Source organism: Xiphias gladius, chromosome 22 (genome assembly GCF_016859285.1).
Source record: "Xiphias gladius isolate SHS-SW01 ecotype Sanya breed wild chromosome 22, ASM1685928v1, whole genome shotgun sequence".
Classification (NCBI taxonomy): domain Eukaryota; kingdom Metazoa; phylum Chordata; class Actinopteri; order Istiophoriformes; family Xiphiidae; genus Xiphias; species Xiphias gladius.
This window is the reverse complement of record NC_053421.1, coordinates 17629652-17651509: the sequence shown is the minus strand read 5'-3', so window position 1 is coordinate 17651509 and position 21858 is coordinate 17629652. Positions and strand designations below refer to the sequence as shown.

Sequence of the window (21858 nt, the reverse complement as noted above, 5' to 3'; positions counted from 1 at the left end):
TGTTACCATTCATAACAACATGCATGAATGTACATATTATTATACGCAAACATGCACACATACATGAATTGCATCATCTGATGTGTGCTCTTATTCAGCCAACATACATCTTTTGCTTTGTTATTGTAAGTATAATGAGAAGCTCTTTGTATTTAAACATGTTCCTGTAGTCTAGCCTACCACCATCCACCTTCCCACACAGACACATGAAAGCACACACTTATACACACTAACACCTGGCCCACCCCTAGGTAGCCTTGGGGCAGTGGTATATTCCACCACTGTTGGCCTTCATGTGTTGTCATAGTAACAACAGCAAGAATTTCTCCCACAGAAACTCAGAACAATAATTCTCAACCGAGAAAAAAAAAATCATACCCTGTTCTCTGCCGTCAACCTGTCACCCCTGCCCCCCCCTCTTCGTTTTTTGAAAATCTTTTTTTCACTTCACTTCCATGGTGTTTTCCCACAACTGGCTGCACCTGCTCTCCCTCACGTAAAAGCCTCACCCTTCTCTTTCTACCTGCAAGCTCACGCCTCACGAAAATAGACCACTCTGAACGCTCTGAAGAGTGTAGCGAGAGTGTGGTTGTGTGTGTGACAGGAGAGGAGAGTGTGTGTGTGTGGGAGTCATACTCAGAGTGTATGTCATGCTCTGTGTCAGTGTTATGTGGAGGATGCAGTCTGTAGCAGCGGGCCTGGGTCAACCATCTATCCACCCCCCGTTTTGTGTCTTTTTGTGTATGTGTTAACATTACAGTAAGAGGTGTACTCCAAACGCTAAAACACTGATTGGATGAGTAACCCAGCAAATTGAGGGTTTTTGTGTGTCTTTGTGAAAGTGTGTGTTTAATCACACATTTAATGGACTAACGCGGTTGAGAAAGTGGTCGAGCTACTAAATGCAGAGAGGTTGGACCTACACAGAGAAGATGCGAGTATACACATGCAGGTTTTTGGGAGTTTTGGGGAGAAATGTTATTTTCAAAACACAACAAGTATAAACATCAGAGGAACTAAAAGGAAAAAAATGAATGGAGTTTTGATTTTGAGGGGCACGTTGAGGGCTCCCTGATTCCTTCTCTTGATTTTTCTTGAAAAATCATCCAGCAGTCATTAAACTGCATCCCACTGGCTTCAACATTCAGCCATGGGGGTTGCTGCTTGACTTTAGGCATACTTCGTCAAAACACACTCAACTCAAGTGCAAAAGTACTAGACATGTAAGTGTGTAAATTGAATATAGAAGATTGCTGCAGTGATGGTAGTGATAATAAAATGCTATTTTAGCAGCCTATAATCTTATTTTCTTGATGAAACTAGAACAATTATGATGCTCTGCAGGTTGATTCCATCATCACTCAGCCAGTGGTCACATTATCACATCTTAACATATAACTTGACTGATCTGAGGACTGTTTGGAGGTGCTTTTTAGAATGGTAACTGCCGTTCTTCTTTTGTACGAACACAATGCCTTTACTTTTCATTCAATTTAAAAATCTCAGCTACTGGAATTACATCTATGAGTCAAAGCTGATGAGCAATGACTCCATTAGTTTTTAAAAACATAAAAAATTGCATTCCTGGCATTTTTTGTTTAATGAAAAATGACATTTTAATTTAATATCCAGGCTACCTCTTCTTTTGAATGAATGTCATTTTAACAGACAGATTGATAATGTAGTACTAAATACATTGCAAAAGTCTGTAATTTAGAAAAGTAATATTATTGTGTAATTTGTTAAAAAACAGCACCATCCCCAACACATGTGGCACACTGTGTCCTATGAGAATGGTATTCCCAGGTAACATGTTATTTTTGAGTCCTATTTTTCTTTCATTACCTTATAAAAAAAGCCCCCATACTTATTACCACATTGAATTTAAGATTACTTGACATTTAGCTGTAAAGCTATTAAAAAAAAATCAAATTATCTTGCACTTGTAGAGAGACTAATTGCCTCCAATCACTCAGAACAGTATTAACGTGATGGCATGGAAAAAGATGAATCGCCTTTAGATTCACATCCCTAAATGAGTTAACCAGTTTGTCAGACATGTGGCTATTCCTTTAAACGACTGACTGCTAGAAATTAAGAAAAAGTTGAAGACAAAGAAAGACAAATTGACCAAACACTGACAGAAAATGAGACAAAGACAAAAAGCGAGAAAAACACGGAAAAAGAAATAGTTTGATGAGGGAAGAACACCTGTGAAGTGAGGCAAACAGAGGACCAGTCGGCAGCTTAAACACTGATACGAACAGATGGAGGGTAGATAGAAATAAACACATGGCCTCAGGGAAGGATAGACGGACAGAGAGGAAAAGAGAGATAGAGGGATAAATAGACTGAGAGACAGAATGAGAGAGAGGTAGATAGTGGTACAGAAAGAATATGAAAGACAGAGAGAGAAAGAGAGAAAGAGAGTGGGAGGACATGGCACACTGAAAGGTAGGACCTTCATTATGCAATGAGGACAGATAAAGGAATAACACACACACACACACAACCACACACACACACACACACACACACACACACACACACACACACACACACACACACACACACACACACACACACACACACACACACACACGCACACATGCACACACTCACAAAACCACTAATGTGCTCTTGTTTGCATGCCTACAAACCCAAAACACACAGAAGCACAGATGCAGGCTAATTCAGGGAGGACTGCCCAAATTACACAAATGGCAGAATTTCTCTTGCAAATGACAGCATGCTCTCTAATCCACTGACCTTTGAACAAGGCGAGGACAGCGCCCAGGGGAGGGAGAGTGGGAGAGCAATAGAAAGAGAAGACAGGGAGGGAGGAAATATACTGACCATGATTCCTGTGAGCAGACAGACTCCTTTGCCACAGTAGGTGTGAGGAACCATGTCTCCATAGCCAATGGACAAGAAGGTGATGGAGATAAGCCACATGGCTCCCAAGAAGTTACTGGTCACGTCCTGGGCATCATGGTACCTAAAAGCAAACACCATCCATGTTAGGAGGATAAAGTAAGTCAATAGTAAAAGATATGAATAATAATTTTAAAAAAACATAACAAATGTGCAAATGTGGGTGTCAAACGTCAAACATGTGTCCTGCAATTTTGCCTGACACAGAAGATAACACATAACTGCAGCTTTTGCTTCCATCATTTCTGCCCTACGCACAACACTGTTGCCATAGGAACCAAACTGGTGCAGATTTGAAATAAAGTTGTTCTCTGAAAAAACTATTCAACAGAAAAACGCAAATTTTAGCCTTGGATGATAGCGATACTGTAGATATATTTGCTTTGAGCTCTCTTTTCTCTTGCTTGAGGGGGCACGCTCTCCAAAGTCTCAAATTTTTCCATTTTTTGAAGCAGTTTAATTGATTTTTATGTGGTTTTTTTTCTCCTCCGTTAATTTGGTTTGGAGAGGAGGGGAAATGCCAATTAAAGTTGGATGTGGACCAAACAACGGCTTCCCAGCAGCCAGGCACTGATGCATTCAACCAAGCTTATTAACCAACTGACATTTTCCAATATTTCCTTGATTATCTCCCAAAGCATTTTAAAGACATCAAAAGGGATGAGCATGTTTTACTTTCCACCTGATGGTACATCAATAAAGATTCATAACTCATGAAATCTGATTATTAGCCTTTAAATGCAACTGGACAATTTGATTCACAGTTTGCAACAGCATGTATTTCTCTGCCTGTGTATGCAGATAACTTTCATAACACAAACTGTGGCTTTGTGGATACGCCCATTTTTATGACCCAATCCCCCATCATCTACTGTACTGTGATTACAGCTAAATTATATTATGTTTTTATTCACCATTTACAAATGAGTTGTAGAAGAATGTAGAATGTATAGTTGTTGACAAATTGTAATATAGTAATATCCTTACATCTGGTATATCTGGTACTACATTATAGTGTCTTATATGTGCTTGTATACTGCTTAGAAATGCTGAAGGATGTGGGGTGAGGAGGTAAATAAAGTGTTAACAAAGGTTTCTCTCAGGATGCAATTATATTGATATTATTCTTCATTTTATTGTCAGAAAAAATAGACAAACTATGTAACATCTCCATCAAACCAGATCAGATCAAATTAAGTGTACAACTGGTGAGAAAGCCTCATTAATTTAAGTCTAAAGATGGATTATGTTGCACACATGTCCCAGATTATATTTCCTTCCAATCAAATTTAATTGCTCAGTTGAATTCCTCATCCAATCACAGTCTAACACTCTGTCTTATGCACACACACACACACACACACACACACACACACACACACACACACACACACACACACACACACACACACACACACACACACACACACACACACCCAAATGGACCAGCTTCTCTACTGACCTCTCACACACTCGTACGGTCCAGGCAGCAATGATCCACAGAGAGATGCTGAAGACCAGCAGCACCGTCCCGGGGCAGATAGTCATGAGGGTTTTCATTACAAACCGTGTGTTAAAATGCACCTGAAATACATGTACACACACACTCAGTATAGCAGAGCTGAAAAATGTCATTGTAATACACATTTTCTCAAGGGTTGGTATTGCATAGCTGTGAATCCTCATTCTGTATACTGTTTCCCACACAGACTTGATGTTTTACTAATTAGTCTTCTGAGTAGCTTTTGAAAGCGACCGCACTGTAACTGGAGTCGAGATTGGGGCTCGCCTTCTGACTTGGGATTAAGCTATACAGTGTCTTTGAATAATTGGTCTATTTTCAGTGGAGTTTTTTTTTTTTACTGTGGCCCATTTGTCAATAAGAAGCAGACCATCAAGTTCAGGTAAATGGATCATCTGAGAGCAATGGTTCAGCCCTAGAAGGGTTAAGCAGCTGATAAATTAGTTGTTGTGTTAGAGCTGCACTTCATTGGCAGTTTCACCTCCTCATTCTGTCACTGTAGTGTGAGGGTCAGAATAGTGCCATCGAAGCTAACACTTGCAAACTGCTAAATTACTCATTTGAAATCTACTACATTTCTCCTGCAGTCGTCCTATCTTCCGCCTTGTAGTTTGCATATTTCCAACACTGTGCTATATCTCCACTTCCTGATTTTACAGTAATGTTTATTGTTTAAAGTCATCACAAACCTGGCACCAATCATTTATTGCATGGCTCGTACACATTTCTCTGCACTCATATTGCAATCTCATTCTAGTCCTTTGTTTTCATGCCCCATTTGAGCCGTATGCAATATCTTGTCCCCGTTTCATGCTCCCATCTCATATTATATTATGAAAGATCCACCATAGCTTGCATCTAAGTCTCTATGCACAGTGATAACAAAAGGAGAGGAAGGGGATCTAAACTGGTATATGAAAAGAAACAGGGTGACTAGAAGGACGGAGTGGAAGAAAGGACTTGAGATGGTTAGAGAGATAGAGGCAAGGGATGAAAGGGACACGGACACAGACTTAATTCATAGGAGAGAGCTCTTGACCTTAATACCTTTACAACTCCCTCACCTCTTTCCAGCTAAACCTTTGACAACCACAATCTAGAATGCATACAGACACACACCTGCAAGTACAAAACCCCTCTGACCTTATTTAGGGCACCTATACTCCTGGAGGAGGCATCGGTGAAGAGTTTACTGTGCAGAAGCATGACTCTAGCGATGAGGTAGAGGCGCAGGAACATGGGCACGCTCAGCACCATGTCCAGGTCAGCCTCGGCCTGGGACGGCGCATACGAGAAGGCCAGCCGCGCCCGCCACTGAAACTTAAAGTCCCCAGGCACTGGATGCACCGCAGACACCAGCAGCTCCAGCGCGATCAGCAGAACCCTCTCCATCGTCATGGCGATGCGCCAGTCGTCCGCTCCGTTGTCGATGACAAAAAGCTGCAGGGGCAGGATGTACACGAGGAGAGTTAAGGAGGGAGAGGAGTTACACTTGTTTTAATGCAGAGCTTGGCAAACTTTTCATCAGGATCCTCTGCTGGTACATTCCACTCATTACTACAGCTGAGTGATCTGATGAATATAGGAGCCAGAAGCAATATAGAGTAAATGTCTCTTTCCTGAGATGTAAAACACCATCCATCTAACCAGTAATCCTTTCAGTCGCCATACAGTGCTTTGGCTTATTTTCATTTGACCTACAACTCTTGTCTAAATAAAATAAAGCCAAAGATGCCTAGTCATCTGAAGCTGCTGCTCATAAGGAAAACAGGTTCCTAATGATCACCATCACAATATTTTTCTAAAAAAAGACCACTACACTGTCATTTCTGCCAGTCTCATGAGCACATGCCTAACAGTGTTACTTTAATTGCAGTTTTGCCTCACTGTATGTTGACGTTTTGTGTTCGTAATTGCTGTGGTTATTCTTGATATTGTTGCCCAAAGCCGTTGTTACAAGGAAGTGGTAAGAGCAGGTTTCATTACAGTGGTGGCCCTCCTCCAGACTGTCCTGACAGGAACTGGGGGTGTGGGGAGGTGGTGGGTGGGTGGAGTTGATGACAGAGAGAGAGAAGGCGGTGGAAAAAGATGGATGAAGTGCAGAGGAAATGAAGAGATAAAGATAGGAAATGAGGAAAATAGGATAAACAGGGGAAAATCAGGGAAAGGAGTTTGCTGCAAAAAAAGTGTTTCTAGCACAGAGAACTTGTTTTCTAGAAATTTATGTCAGTAAACAAAACATAATGCTTCACAAAAATCAAGAAAAATTAAATGATTGCGCAGTTGATTTGCATTGGAAACAGGCTGGAATCTTGTTGCAATCATGTTGCAATGGCATGTATTTTTTTCATTTTTAAAAAAAAAAGAAGGACTCAATCATGAACAAAAATGCCTTGATAGGAGATTTTTGGACAGAAAAGGTTAAAGAGAGAGAGACCAGCTCAAAACAGAGAACATATAAAGGGCACAGTGAGAGAAAAAGGAACCCCCGTGCTGTAAATCAGCCAAGTTTGCCAGATGCTGTACTACCTCGAGTTACAGCCAATGCTAACAATTGCTCTTTACCACATGATTCATCTCAAAGGCTTTTAGCCCACATAAACATTTATTAAGGAAAACAAAACAAATACAATAACAGGTCAAATGTCAGAAAGGGCGGGCATGACAGCCTGCTGCTCAGTGTCATAACGGTTACCATCATGATGAAGGTGGATTGATACTCTGCCACTTCCTCAGCCACCTATGGATACACACACTCCATGTTTCATCATTATCTATATTTAGCTCAGCAGGATGTAGATGTATGTGTTTTCCGTGTTCTGCTGTAACATGTGTGCACCCATGCAACCAACATATGTACACACACACATGTAGCCCACGCACATGGCTGAGTCACACAAGCTATCATTTGAACCAAGGGTCAAACGCTGGCTGTATTCTTTAATGATTTCAGTGAGTGTGTATGTGTGTGTACTGTACTTGTGTGTATTTGTGTATGCCTGAGTGAGTTTGAGAGAGAGTGTACAGACCCAGCCTCATCATGGTGACTGTTGCCAAGGCGACAACATCAAAGAGCAGCCAAGCTTAATTAGGATCCCCAGCGAGAGAGAGAGAGAGAGAGAGAGAGAGAGAGAGAGAGAGAGAGAGAGAGTCAAAACAGGAGAAAGCCATAGACAAGGCAAGAAGAAAGAAAAAAGGAGATACAGGGAAAAAGATGGCGAGGTGTGTGTGACAGCGAGCGAAGATGTACAGAGAAGAAAGACAGGTTGTCTCACAGGCATGTTCTCTGCAGAAACTTGCAAAGGCTTATGTGTGTGTATATGTGCCCACATTTTGGGGACAAAAATGACATTATGGGGACTCACCTCCCATTTGAGGACAAAAAGCTGGTTCCCATAAGGTAAACCATTGAAATTCAGGACTTATACTCATTTTTCTGTTTAAATTAGGGTTAGGATGGAGTTAGGCTTGTATAGTTATGGTTGAGACTAGGCTAAGTCTCCAGGGGATGAATGTGACTCAATGCAATGTCCTCCTAACTGGAAAAAACAAGTGTGTGTGTGTGTGTGTGTGTGTGTGTGTGTGTGTGTGTGTGTGTGTGTGTGTGTGTGTGTGCACGTGTGTCCTTGTTTGAGCCAGAGAGCAGGGAACCAAACTTCATGTATATTCACTCACACTTTCAGAACATTGCTTTTTGTCTGCAAATCATTCATTTTTTTTTTTTCAGCGCATGTGTGTTTGTGTGTGTGTATGAGACAGTGCTGCTCCATCACCTCTGTCTCTGTCTTTCTTCCTCTGTCTACCTCTCTGTTTTTCCTCCTTCTAACACCCCTCTGTCCCCTTCTGTCTCTCTCTGAATGACATCTCTCCAAATCAAAACAGAGGTGATCCAGTTTCTTGCCACTGGAGGAAATGAGCGCCTCTCCCTTCCTCCTCTCTCCGCCTTCCCTTCATGTCCTGTCCTCCCTCGCGTCGGTCTTTTCCTGGCTAAATCGCCATGAGGAAGTGATAAATAATTAAATTCCATTAGGAAAGTAATCTGTCAATGGGAATGAGTGAGTGCCACTGCCCCTACATGACCAGGACAGAGGGAATGAGGGGGGAGGTGGGGTGGGGGTGGATGGTTGTGGGTTTGGTGGTGTGTGTGTGTGTGTGTGTGTGTGTGTGTGTGTGTGTGTGTTTGTGTGCGTGTGTGTGTGTGTGGGGGGGGTGTTGGGAAGAGGAAAAGTAGATAGGAATTGTCTGTGTATATGTATGTGTGTGTGTGTGTGTGTGTGTGTGTGTGTGTGTGTGTGTGTGTGTGTCTATGTGTATGAGAGACAAACCCTGTCAACTCTATATGAGGAAACAGGGAGGAAGGTTAGGGAACGGCAAAGCTAAATAAATTCGGACATGAAGAACAAGCCCATCGGGAAAAATAAACAAGATCATGGAAAAAATGTCTTCTGTTATTTTATTAATTTTAACGAAATGTGGCATCACAGAGCAGAGGGCAGAGAAAGAAACAGAGAGCCGGCAGGACAGAGGGAGGGAAAAGTCAGAGAGAAAAAAACAAAGAGCATTCCAGTGGGAGACAAGGGAGACAAACAGGGAATAAAAGGAAAAATGTTTGAAGATGACAACGCTAAAGATAGGCTGAGGTCTCTCCTAAGGTGAAGGTGTGAGGTCTGAGACACTCTCCACCTGAAGCATCCCCCACTCTGCTCTCACTGCAACCTGCTGGAGGAGTTTGTGACCCCTTCACCCCCCCCCCAGCCACCCATTCATCCAACCATGCCTCAACCCCTTCCAGCCACCACAGCCGTTGGAGCTTTGTAATCGTGTTAAGTCCCTGATTGCAGATGCCTCCCATCAGGGAACCAGGCGCAGTACTGGCCAGAGTCTGCCAAGCGAGCGAGCGAGACATGAAGGACCACTTTGCACACATGCATGTACACACATGCACACACATCCAGATGGCTTTGTAAAATGCAGCACAGACTCTAAGAAAGAGGTAGATGCAGCCAAATCGGCCTCAAGTCGGCATGTCCCATGGGAGGGACAGAGAATAAACAGCCCTAATTATTGAAGGAGACGGTGACAGCGTCAACACTGAAAAGCATGCACGCACACTTTTACACATAGAGTCACACCTATGGGAAATGTCTGGGTCCTACAGAATGGAAATCCTTGGAATTGGCAGAAAATAACTGGGGCAAGCCAAACACGCACACAGACAAGCACAGATTCACACACCAAAATATACGGTACGTGAATATGCAGAGAGAATAACACGCTTTCCTTGACTGTAACTGCAGCTCTGAGGGATCACCCTGATGGCTGTTTCTACACAGCCGAGACAGGAAAGGAAGGGGACAAAGTGTTATGGAAGTGAAAGGGGTGTGTTGGAAAGTGCGAGAGATGAGGAAAGGTTCACGGTTGCGGTGTGTGCATGAGCGATGCTGCCTAGTTTGACACTAGAACGTCTAAAAACAGCAACTGTGAGAGAGTAAACAGAGGATTCCACCAGTGGTGTCTTGAGACCAGGAATTTCCTTCCTTCAGTGCAAATATAAAAGACAATCTATGTTACTAAAAATGGCCAGAGGCTGGCAAGACACAAATAGCATCTGTTATATTAACATTTCTTGGAAATAAGTGGGTAAAGCGGTTCTTTCATGTCTAAAGTCTAAACAGTATGAATGTTTACGTCACTCTCATTTTTTCCTCTTCCATATTAGTTCCCAGGGCGGCTGTCCATTATGCAGAATTTGCAGAACATGATATCATGAAATGACCATCCATAGAAGAGAAGACAACCCTTTGTGGAAGACTACTGCTCAGTTTATTTCCCTAATGCCATCTTGCCAGGGTTTGAGTGCCTGTGAGTGTCAAGCTGGTGCTTCCTCGATCAATGGACTGCTTCTAAAATCCTCCAAAAGTAACTAAATAATAAACTTCACTAATGCTTCAAGTGTACTAATGGAATGGAGAAACATCCCTTTCTCACACACTCTCTTAGAGTTTCTATTTGATCAATTTCAACAACAATTCAATTTTTGCCTTTCAAGTCTGCAAGTTTATAAGCTAAAACGAATCCTTTTGCTTTAGAGTACTTTATTTCTTGTTGCCAGGTACGTAAAAGTTTCTGCGTTTGTGTATGTGTTAGGGAAGAAGAGGCCACTGGTGAGCTGGCAGATTAATGAGTCATGCGACACACCAGAACTTCAAATACATGAACATGCATACTGTCCCTGGATGCTACATGAAACAAATGAAAAATAAGGTGCAAAGCTTCTGAAATATTCATGGATATTCTATTCACTTCTGAAAGAGTTTTTTAAGCAAGCATTTAGCTTGGTTTTGGCTCTGTGAATCATTTATCCTTCTGATTAGCCAAAGGCCACTTGAAAACTGTGATTCATAATAACAACTGTCTTTGGAGTATTTCTTTTGATTCATCATTGGCTACAACAACGATATTTCAGTCCTCAGTCTCCATTATTCCTGCCCAATCTAAGTCAATTGGGTGCAGTGTTAACTCAGACTAATGGCGTGCGGTTTGCATAGATCGGGCAGTCAATCAAAGCACTCTCAAAGTGTCAAATGAGTTTGGTCATGATAACAATTTCTTTTCAAAATTCTAAAAATATATGTACCATAATAGTATTTATCGGTTATGAATTTGTCTAAACATGGTTACCAAAAAGTTGTAGAGAAATCTTAGATGGAAGTAAACTAAAAAGGAGATTAAATCAATAGTAACAATAACAGTGATTTAAGAAAGAAACACACTGTCAAGGTCGGTGATGAAATCGTGTTTCCAAATCGGACAATACTGAATTATCTTGATGTTGCAGGTCAAAACCTGATCACTTTGTGTTTTCAGTCTATTTCAATCTTAGTCAGTGCTCAGCTCAATGACGGAGCCAGTGCCTGCAGACCCAGGAAACAGGCATAAAATGATGTTAATTTTTTTTGCCTAAGTATGATTAATGCACGAAATGTCTCAAATGGATTCCTAAGGTATGTGTAATAATAAATGATTTGACAGTCTCGCAAGAATATGGTATTGTTACCATGGTAACACTATTCAAGTAAATCCAGTCTTAATTGTAATAACAGTGGCTCTTCTCGGTGGTGTTTATATAATGTGGTTATTAAAATGTTCTGCAAAAATCAAAGAAAATAGGAGAAGGGGATGACAAATTGCCAAAAGTGCATATTCACAATATTTTGCAAAGTAAATATGATCATTCAGACATGAGGGAAAAAATAAAGAAGAAAGAAATAATGGCCAAGAAAATGCACCTTGTCTGTTTAAAGGGGTTCGTCTGTCTCGAAACACCCCTATTAGCACATTTATATACAGTACACTGTCCCCTTTTTTTCATCAAGGTTTGTGCAACAGAAAACATACTTTAAATACTCCTTGAAGCCTTGAAATGCACTTGAGGATACTCATCTTGATTTTGTTGTATTCCTGGATTTGATATGACGCCCCCAAATCCCTAAATTTTTTTCCTATCTTGCTGCTGAACTGCGTCACGTTTCCAAATATCAACTGTGAAAAGGGAGGAAATTTGAGCCTTTGAGGCAACGTGAGCGTGTCTGTAAGGCTAAAATCCTTATTTATTTAAAAGAGTACTCCACCCATTTAACATTGCATTAATATAACATTGTTGGAATCACGATGTACAGTGGAAAGGTCAAAAATCAGAACCAGAAATATTTCAATTTTTTTCCCCCACTCATTCTTCAAAACCTTGTGCCTTCATTACTCACAGCGCAACTTCACCACCAACAGAGTTTAGTTGGAGATTCACGTATTTTATGCTAGTAGTGGCTAATGTAGCCTTCAGGTACTAGGGTCAAGCCGAGATGAGGAGCGCGCTACAGAGGTCTGATATACGCACTTCTTTCTAGCTCGGGATCCCCAGATTTTTTTCATTTTCAAACTTTAGTACTTTAGTACCAATTGACGCTGACTCAAGTGACATCACTTGAGGCAATTTATCAGACTCCCTTCAGGGCTACAAGAGACTTTATACAGCTTTCTTCACATATGCAGTAGTACTCCCAAACATTTGTAAATAGATTTCAATGAGTAAAATCGTTGGAATTCCCCTTTAAGGATATTATGAGCTAAGTTAAATCTGTGCAACTCACTGTTTTCTAAAGAAATCTTAAAATACTTCAAAAATGATGATACAAATGTCTTAAGATTCTATGCTGCATACACCTGACCTGTGTGGGAGTAAATTTGTAGATGTGTAGGAAAAAACGGTTCTTTTAAGAGCTGAAATGATTTATTCCAGACTGCTTTCAGAAAAAAATGTCATAACTTTTTCACCCAGCCAGAGCCAGCTGGGTCTGATGGCCACTTGCAGTCCAGTCTTTTGTGCAAATTGCACAGCAGAGCTGGAAATACCAGACATGACACACCAATAACCACCTGAACAAGCACTTGAGGATTGTACATTTTTGCCAAGGTTTAAGACAATATCAGGACAAAGAGAGGCCTTATTTCTCCCACAGAGGAAAAGGAAGAGAAGAGCAATGCCCAGAACTACACTAACGTTCTTTGGAAAATGTCTCTGTTTGACTTTTAGCTTTTTTCCTACAATATAAGTATTATAAAGCTTGTAATTTAATATCTTTACTGTATCAATTAAAACAATAGAGAACACACACACACACACACACACACACACACACACACACACACACATACACACACACACACACACACACATATATATACATACATACATACATTTTTATGGTTGGATTTATGGAACCAAACCTAATTTGGCTTCGGTTCAATGTACTAATAACATCATTACTTATGAATAACTGTAAACAATCAAGTATTGACAGGACTTTTTACATTTTTATTCAAATCCATGAAATCTCCCATGAAATTTTTTTTTATGGTTAATAGTAATCTCCCTTCGACCTACTGGCTGTAATACTGTTCATGCTCCAGGAAGGGTCTGAAGAGCATCCACACCACAAAAGAAAACAGTAAAATCTTAAAATCTATTTTAAAACTAATACACAAACAATTAATGATAATTAAATGTTATGTCAGGGATAATATATTTTTGTTCAAGTTATAACCCTTGTTGCATTTTGTTTATGTTTAAGGTGAATTCTTAAAATTAATAGACCTTTCTCACAGAAGCCGTTTTGTGATGGCAGGAAAAGCACAGGTGTTACAAATAACATCAACAATGGCTCTGTTCTATTCAGGTGTCCAAGTACGACATGGTCATGTGACATAGAGACAGCATGAACAACACCAGGACCCTGAAACTGATGCAGCCATCATTCGTTTTATTATTTACAACTGTGCTTTTTGTACTGTGACATGTCTTCTGTGAAAAGGCATATTTGCAACTGAGAACATGAGCAACGTGACAAAATTAGTCAAGAATCAGAAGCCATCCAGAAAAATGTTGGAACATGAGCGATTAAAATGAAACATTTGTATATATTAACAGAAATATCTCAGTGTAATAGGATTTAAAGAATTTAGCAATGGTTTAATTTGTGCTCCACTGATTTAATCTACACCTATAGTAAACTAATGAAAATCAAAGTTACAACAACAACATTTTCATTAAAGTTTGCATGTATTTTATTTTTTAGCCAGGATTTTAACTTCCCAGTTTGCTGGATAAAAAAGGAAAGAAACAAACCCAGGAGTGTCAATGTGGCTCGGCTGACTAAGCACAACACAAAACTGCAATGTTCTCACTTCAAATCAAATTTCTCATGTCAGCTCCCTGTGTCTTTACCCTGTCACTCTTCACTGTAACGCTGGAATGACATGAGTGCAAAAAGCTTTGAAACACACGTAGTTTTACTTCATGTTCTTGTTGGTTAAAACATGTTCCCACTTACAGAGAATAATTATCTAATTACTGTACGTAGTTATTAAGAACACTTATTAAGAAATCTTTTATTTGATGGCAGTGAATAAGCGAGATATTTGTAATCTGTGATGATTACCAATGAATTGCACTAAATTGATTGTTTTTCCTTGTTTCACGCTGAGTACAAAGGGGTAGGACTGTCCCCTGACAAATTAGAAAAGACAGTTGGGGGGGAGTGTGAAGGTTTTTAGAAGCAGTTGAGAGTTTAAGTACAACAGGAGAAGGTTGAATAGGTGAGAAGTTGAATGCTGAGTAACAACGGAGGAGAGGAATCAGGAAGAAAGGACGTGAAACTCAACAACAAAATTGAATCGAGCCCCAGTGGAGGACAGTGGAGACAGATCTAATCTGGTAATGAATGAGAAGGAAGAAAGAAAAAAGACAGAAAAAGGGAAGCATGCTGATGGTTGTAAACAAAAAGTACTGTGAGTTACAAGACATGAGAGGAGAGAGTGAAAAAGGGAGAGAGAAAGGTGGTATAAATGCCACCTATCCACGATAACATTGTTCTGGTCTGCAGCGACTCTGCCTCTCCAACCTTCTGTGCAAACGTATAGGCCTAGACATGTGTATGTATGTGTTGTGTGTGTACATTCGTGTAATATCCAGTTATATGCCGCACAAAATGCTCCAGCAGAGTGTGTCATAATCTGGGAGTGAGATCTTTATTGAACAATGCCTTTCATTTCGCACGACATTACTTCTCATGATGTGTGTTTGTCTGTGTGTTTGAACCAACCAACATTAGAAACCAGAGACAAACTGGCACTTCTTATGCTGTTCATGTATGGAAGCAAATAGGGCTGGCATCAGCAGGCAGGTACAAAGTCATAAAATTTACATGCATGTAATGAAACGTATGGTTTAGGTTTGGCCTACATACAATAGCAGTTTTGCATTCACGCACAGAACTACATGTAAGACTGACAGCACCAAAAATTGTTATTTTTACATTTCTGTTATGTACAGGGTTAAAAAAAAAAATAGTTTATTAGTTACCTTTAGCCTCTTTAGTTGGCGTAATTTTGGATTTGGACAGAGCCAGGCTAGCTGTTTACCATTGCTTTCCATCTTCTTGCTAAGCTAGGCTAAACACGTCCCAACTTCAGCCTCATCTAATCAATATTTCATTAACTTTACTGTTTTGGTTCACTCTCACCCCATCAGCATTGTTTTCAACAGCAGGCAGCTGTTAATAGCAATAAGAGCTCTAAAAACTGACTGTACCCTACCTGCCCAGCACCAAACAGCAGTCAGACACAGTTAGCAACAAGCTGGTGAGCATAGTGGAGCATTTAGCAGCTAAAGTGCCAGATATTTCCCTCAGGAGTTGGCAAAGAGCAAAACAGAACTAAGAGGAGATGAATATTACACTTACATTCACCAGGTGCCCAGAAACATGAATCCCCTTTTATTTATTAACAATGTAAAGGATAACTCCAGTTAACTACAACTTGGGTCTTATTCGGCTAGTTTGGCCGTCTTTTCAGATGTGCACACATTTGGTCTTGCCTACTGATAAAGTGTTTTAGATTACCTGAACTGTTGGCTTTTTAGAACCTCTCTGACCACCTGATTGCAATGTTTCTGATCTCAGCAGATACTCTGGTGAGTACAACGCTATAGCAGTAAATAGAAATGATGTCCAAAACAATTAAAATGAGGCTGATGCTGTAATAAACCGGATTTTTCCTTTAAAGCGGTCAGCTGCTGCAGGGTAAAAATGCATATAAATTATCACCGTCCTGACTCAAGTTATTATCAAAAGTGATTTTGGGTTATATCCCAAATTCACCGCCCCCACTGTGCTGCGATTCCCACCCATACCTTCACAGCACCCTCCCCAAACTCCTAACTTCATTTAATCAAAAGGAATTATTTCTCAAAGAGATTAACAAAAGACCATTTTATCTCCTCGCTTTCTCTCTCTCTCTCTCTCTCTCTCTCTCTCTCTCTCTCTCTCTCTCTGTTGGCCTACAGTTGTTACTCTCAATCTCTTCTTCTCCTGTCGGTATTAGTGTTCCTGTCACGTGCGGCAGCCACAGTGTGCGTGGGTGGATGACTGACTCTGTATGTGAAAGTGACATCAAACTCTTGAGCAGAAACAAGGGCTCTTTTATCAATGAATACTTAACAATGTACGCAAGCACACACATGCACATGCACCAAATGTGCATACAAACACATTTGAGTCGGCTCCCTTTCTTAATCGACATGAGCCACGCATCTTGAAACACACAAGCTGCCTATTACAGAGTGATTACCAGTCTATCGGTCCCCGTGTATGACAGTGAATAAGCAGCAGCCATCTAGTAATTGATCCACAGACGGAGAGCCTGAACGTCAGAGCAGAATGCATCAGAATCCCCATCACAGAGCCGCTGGAACTTTAAAAGACATCTCAAGCAACATCCAAGCTGTGATGTAATGAAAGAAATAGTCACAGCATTAAACTAATATGTGGTTAGATGGATGAGTGTAGCTCCGTGGTTTAGCTGGTGGGAGTAATAGCTGGTGTGGGGGCACTCATTGGGTCTGATTCCTGCAAGGCTCCCATAAATAGTCAATGTGCATCGACTGCAAATGGCTTCAAATGAAAACCCCACCTAAATGACCGTGGTACCATTATATTAGTGAAATGACAAACAGCAAGACAGATATCACGGAGCATGAAAGCTTTTCTGATTGATTGTTTCAGCCTTACAAGAGGTTGAGTCTGTGTGTGTGCTTGTGGGCCTTGTGTGTGCGAGCGTTCGCAAGTTTATGTGTGTTCTCTGTGCATCTATTGAATGACAGGATTGTTATTGGCTGAGTGTGTATTTAACATTCGGTGTGTATCTATTTGATGCAAAGCCATGCAGACTGTTTCATTGATCCCACTAAGATTCTCATTAATGTCATTAATTGGCTGGAGCCGACACACACCTGGGTCCCCTGGTCTATCTCCGAAGCCTGAGGGATGACAACATAATGTGTACACTTATTATGTACACTATGGACGGAGCTCGGATGTGCTTCTGTTTATTTTTAAAGAAAATTGCTCCTACCCAAAAGGCATTATAGGAATGGTTGCTATTTTGGGAAATATGCTTTCCTGCCAAGAGTGAGATGAGAAGATCGACACCATATTTCTTCACTAAATATGAAGCTACAGCCAGCAGCTGGTTAACTTAGCTTAGCATAACGACTGAAAACAAGGGGAAACACCTAGCCTGGCTCTGTCCAAAGGTAACAAAATCTGCCTATCAGCAACTCTAAAGCTCACTACTTAATATCAAATTGTGGTTTTACAGTGGGTTATGTGCAGAACTATTTCTTGGTCCAGTGCACTGATTTCCTTAATTGACTAAAAAAGTCCCAAACATAACTCTTTGTAAAACCATAAATTATTGTTGCTTTAATTATCTTGTACTATAACTTTTTGTAGAGATTAAACAAATAAAGGTATAACATATCAGTGAGGTTTAGTTGTGCTGGCAGGCAGGTTTTGTTATGTTTAGACAGAGGAAAGTTATCTGTGAATGTCAGTATGTATATATCTGCGTGTGGATGCATGTGTTTGTATTTTACCTGAACTTCCCGTGCATGGTAGGCTATGATGAGGCCCAGCAGTATGACTGTGGACAGGCTGATCAGACACTTCAGAGCCAGTGAATACATCGAGCTCTGTAGAGAGAAAATTGAAACACACATCTTTCAAAACATGCAGCGAAAACATAATACATATTTCAGATTGACTTTACCATGGTGATTGGTTCAATATTCAGAGTACAATGATGAAAAACACAGAGGAAAGATAAGAGAATCTTAAAAAGGTCTTGATTGTCCAGATTCAAAGTCTGGTTAAACTTGCCAGATGTCACATGATGTTCTGTGTCACTCCTCAGTTAAAATGGCATGTGTACTGTAGCAGCACTGGCTTAGCATAAACAATAAGAACTAACATTTACAAAACAGACCATCAAAGGCTGAAGTAAGAAGTAGAATGGTAGTATTGCACAAGTCAATATGACTCTGCAGTCGAGCTTTAAATCCTCTGCTTGTCTGGTTTCATAGGGTTTATAATCAATGCACTGGGGAACTTCCGATCAATACAACTCATAGCACTTCAGTGGCTTCTTTAACCCCCTCACCTCACACACTCAGAGCACAGCAACACTTACTGGAGTTATCATACACATCTGCACACACATATATACAAACACATTCGTATATCCCCACATTTACTCAACTGCACACACCTGATCTACATTAATAAGTGCAGAAAGAATATGAGAAGGAAAAAAGTGTATTAGATTGGTTTTGTTAGCTGCTCTGTAGTGTTACTTCCAGAAATTAAAAGGAGCCTGAGCACCAAGTCTCACAACTCTAAAAGATGTTAAAAAGCTGAGATAATAAGAAAGTTTCCGGTATTCACATATCATACAGAGTACCTGAACTATATCATACCATATCGGTGGGATATATTTATTTCTGTTTGGCTGACAGATGTCCATTAAAATTCGACCTTAGGACAACCTATTCGTAGTTTCGCGCAACAGTTTAATCACCATTTTAAATCAGCGCAGAGAGTATACTAAACTGCAGGTAACCATAGCAACAACACTGATGCCTCACACTGGCAGGTATCTCTCACTGGAGGAACTTGCCTAACCATGGGTTAAACTCGACACAGAAGCAGCAGTGCCAACTCCAAAAACAGAATTACATTTATAAGGTATAGAATTATGATAATAAGTAACCTATAAATGTAATTATTCAATTAAAGTAGTTATTATATAAAGCACAGTCATCAGTAATATGCATTTGGTGCTCTGGTAAATATTAATAGCTGGACGGAGGTATGAAAATCTCAGCGCAACGGGTTCTGACGGCTTTGTATAGTTTTTGGACAACAACAGAGCTTTATGGCACAGAAGAATGAGATATATCAGGCTTTGGTCAAACAGGCAATGCTTGTTAGAGGGATCAGTTCATTGCTGATTTATTCACACTGACAAAAATATAGACTCTCATTATACTATAAATTTTGAGGAAAAAAAAGGAAAAAACCAATAACAGCTACATACTTTTCAGGTAAAACTAAGATGTTTTTTCTCTGTCTACTAACATGTCTATCTTTAAACAAGCAGAGGCATGAATTAAGATTAGACTGCTACTGGCTTACTGACCTTCTATCCGAGATTGGATTTCATCAATGTAGTTCACCAGGTTCCAGGTGTCATACATTAATTTTATTTTAGTGTCAATATTCGGTTACAAAAGCTCTCCCAACCTGTCAAATATTGGAAAAAAAGATTCTGTTCGCAAAGGCAAGATGACAGGAATCAGCAGTCAACAAAACATTTAGTTTGACTCATTTTCTAAGTCTTACAAATACAATTAGCTGTATTCAGTGCTACGGTTTCCAAAAGCCACACTTGCTAAATTTATTCATTTGTCTACATCAGCTCAAGGACTATGATTTGAATTGCATAATTTAATACACAAAAAAACCCAAAGTGCATTCCTTTTCAGGATCGCCAAGGTCACATTTGAACACAACAGCCTGCTGTCCTCTTCTGGAAAAGAGTTGAGCCACCTTTAGACTGCAGCATCTCAAATTAGAAATCTCAGCTGTTAAGTAGGTTGCTGTTAAGCATTCATCGCCAAACACTCTCTTGATCTGAGTGTGCACTCTGAGTTTAGTTTATGTATTACTCAGCCTTTCTTTCATGATGTTATTAAGCAGAATCTACATTGCATTTTGGGTTCAGGAAAAGATATTAAGTCAGCCTCCTGGAAAATAGCGTGTGATAGTGTGTTATTTTTTCTATTCAGGGTCTCTGTAGATGCTTCATGGCCTTAATGTTATTAATTCAACATCACAAAAACACTCAAAAACACACATACAGTCTAGTTTGTTAATCCTCACTGGCATATTTCTCTGTTGACTTTCCCATAATTATCTAAATCTATGAGGGTTGAATATGAGAAAGGGTGCCCTTTCTACCATTTATATAACACACACATATACACACAAACACATACACGTATAGACAGACACAGACAAGGAGAGCATTACGTGAGTGTTGTTCATTTGTTGCTCATATCAGTGTGGTTATGGGCCACTGCACAACACCGGGAAAATACCATCTAGCTTTGGCTCGTCACTGATTTCGTCTATCAGGTTGCCCAAAGCTCTAGCTGTCTTCTGGCCTTCTATTTGCTCACGCTCTCTTTTCCTGTCTTGGTCTGTCTCTCCTCTGTTAACATCTCATTTGTACTCACTGAAAAAAACTCGGTGCAAAAGAAGCCAACATTGTTGTGCTAATGAGCCAAAATGCAGACTTGGGTTTTAGCCGCAAATCTTTTTAACTACACAGTCACACTGGAGAGCTGAAATGTGATGTGTGCTGAGTTTACTTCCTCTATTCCTACTCTCACCTTTCTCACTGCGTTTAAAGCCGTATGTTGGCCATTAAGTTTTTTTTTTTTCAGTTCTGCCCATCATGCTGTCAAGAGCATTTTGTTTCTGCCTATTTCCACTTCACTTACTGTACCTTTACAGTGAATGAATGGACTGTGACAGTTTTGTGTGTGTGTGTGTGTGTGTGTGTGTGTGTGTGTGTGTGTGTGTGTGTGTGTGTGTGTGTGTGTGTGTGTGTGTGTGTGTGTGTGTGTGTGTTTACATGCTTCCGTTCTGTTCATTTCAGTTCTTTTATACCATGAGCACTGAGAATTCTCCATGCTGATTGGCTGGAGCGGGTCCATTAATAAATGCAGGTAGTTGCTGTTCTAAATTAATGCACCAGTAATAAACTCTAGATAAAGACAGCAACAGTGAGGCCTACGGTTTGTTTATACTTCAACTACTTCAAACTTTGGCGCTAGAAAATTAGATTGTGACCTCCTGACAGCAAGAAGAAGAGCTCCTGTGTTGTTTTTTGCTGAACAACAAGAAAAAGTAATTTGTGTGTCTTTGTGCTCCTTTTAAAAAAGACTTATAAAGATGTGGATAGACACATCTCCTCGCACAGCTTCTCTCCTCGAAACAAATTCCCTTTCAGTCAGTCAATCAGTGCACTTTTAGTGCATACAATCCACACGGACCTTCACAGACATCACACAGACCTTTGTGGTTATGTGGATGCCGCAAGAATCTACTTGGTTTTAGTTCAAAAGTTTTGAAGTTTTGACATTTGTATTACCACTTAATGTTTCTCATTTTGGGAAATGCACTTACTTGCTTTCTTGCTGGGAGATAGACCAGAAAATTTTTACTGTTCTCCTTGCTCTAAGTATGGAGCTAGAGCCAGCTGTGTATTAGCTTAGATTAGCATAAATACTGGAAGCAGGGGGAAACGATATTAGCCTGGCTCTGTCTTAAGTTCAAAAATAGAACTACCAACACCGGTACTGCTCACTAATTAATAACAAGTTGTGGTTTCACAGGGAGGTTATGTGCTGGACTATTTCTTGGCCGAGCACAGTGACTTTTTCT

General features: G+C 40.3%; 1 protein-coding gene across 2 annotated transcripts in view; it reads right to left on the bottom strand.

Annotated features, from left to right (window-relative positions):
- Window positions 1-21858, bottom strand: part of kcnn3 (potassium intermediate/small conductance calcium-activated channel, subfamily N, member 3) — a 42501-nt gene that overhangs the window by 12310 nt on the left and 8333 nt on the right. For both annotated transcript variants that reach the window (XM_040116711.1, XM_040116712.1), the window contains exons 3-6: window positions 17946-18041; window positions 5600-5896; window positions 4397-4518; window positions 2857-2998 (exon numbers count right to left, since the gene is read on the bottom strand). In XM_040116711.1, the coding sequence (XP_039972645.1) occupies window positions 2857-2998; window positions 4397-4518; window positions 5600-5896; window positions 17946-18041 (657 nt within the window). The remainder of the gene's footprint in view (window positions 1-2856; window positions 2999-4396; window positions 4519-5599; window positions 5897-17945; window positions 18042-21858) is intronic.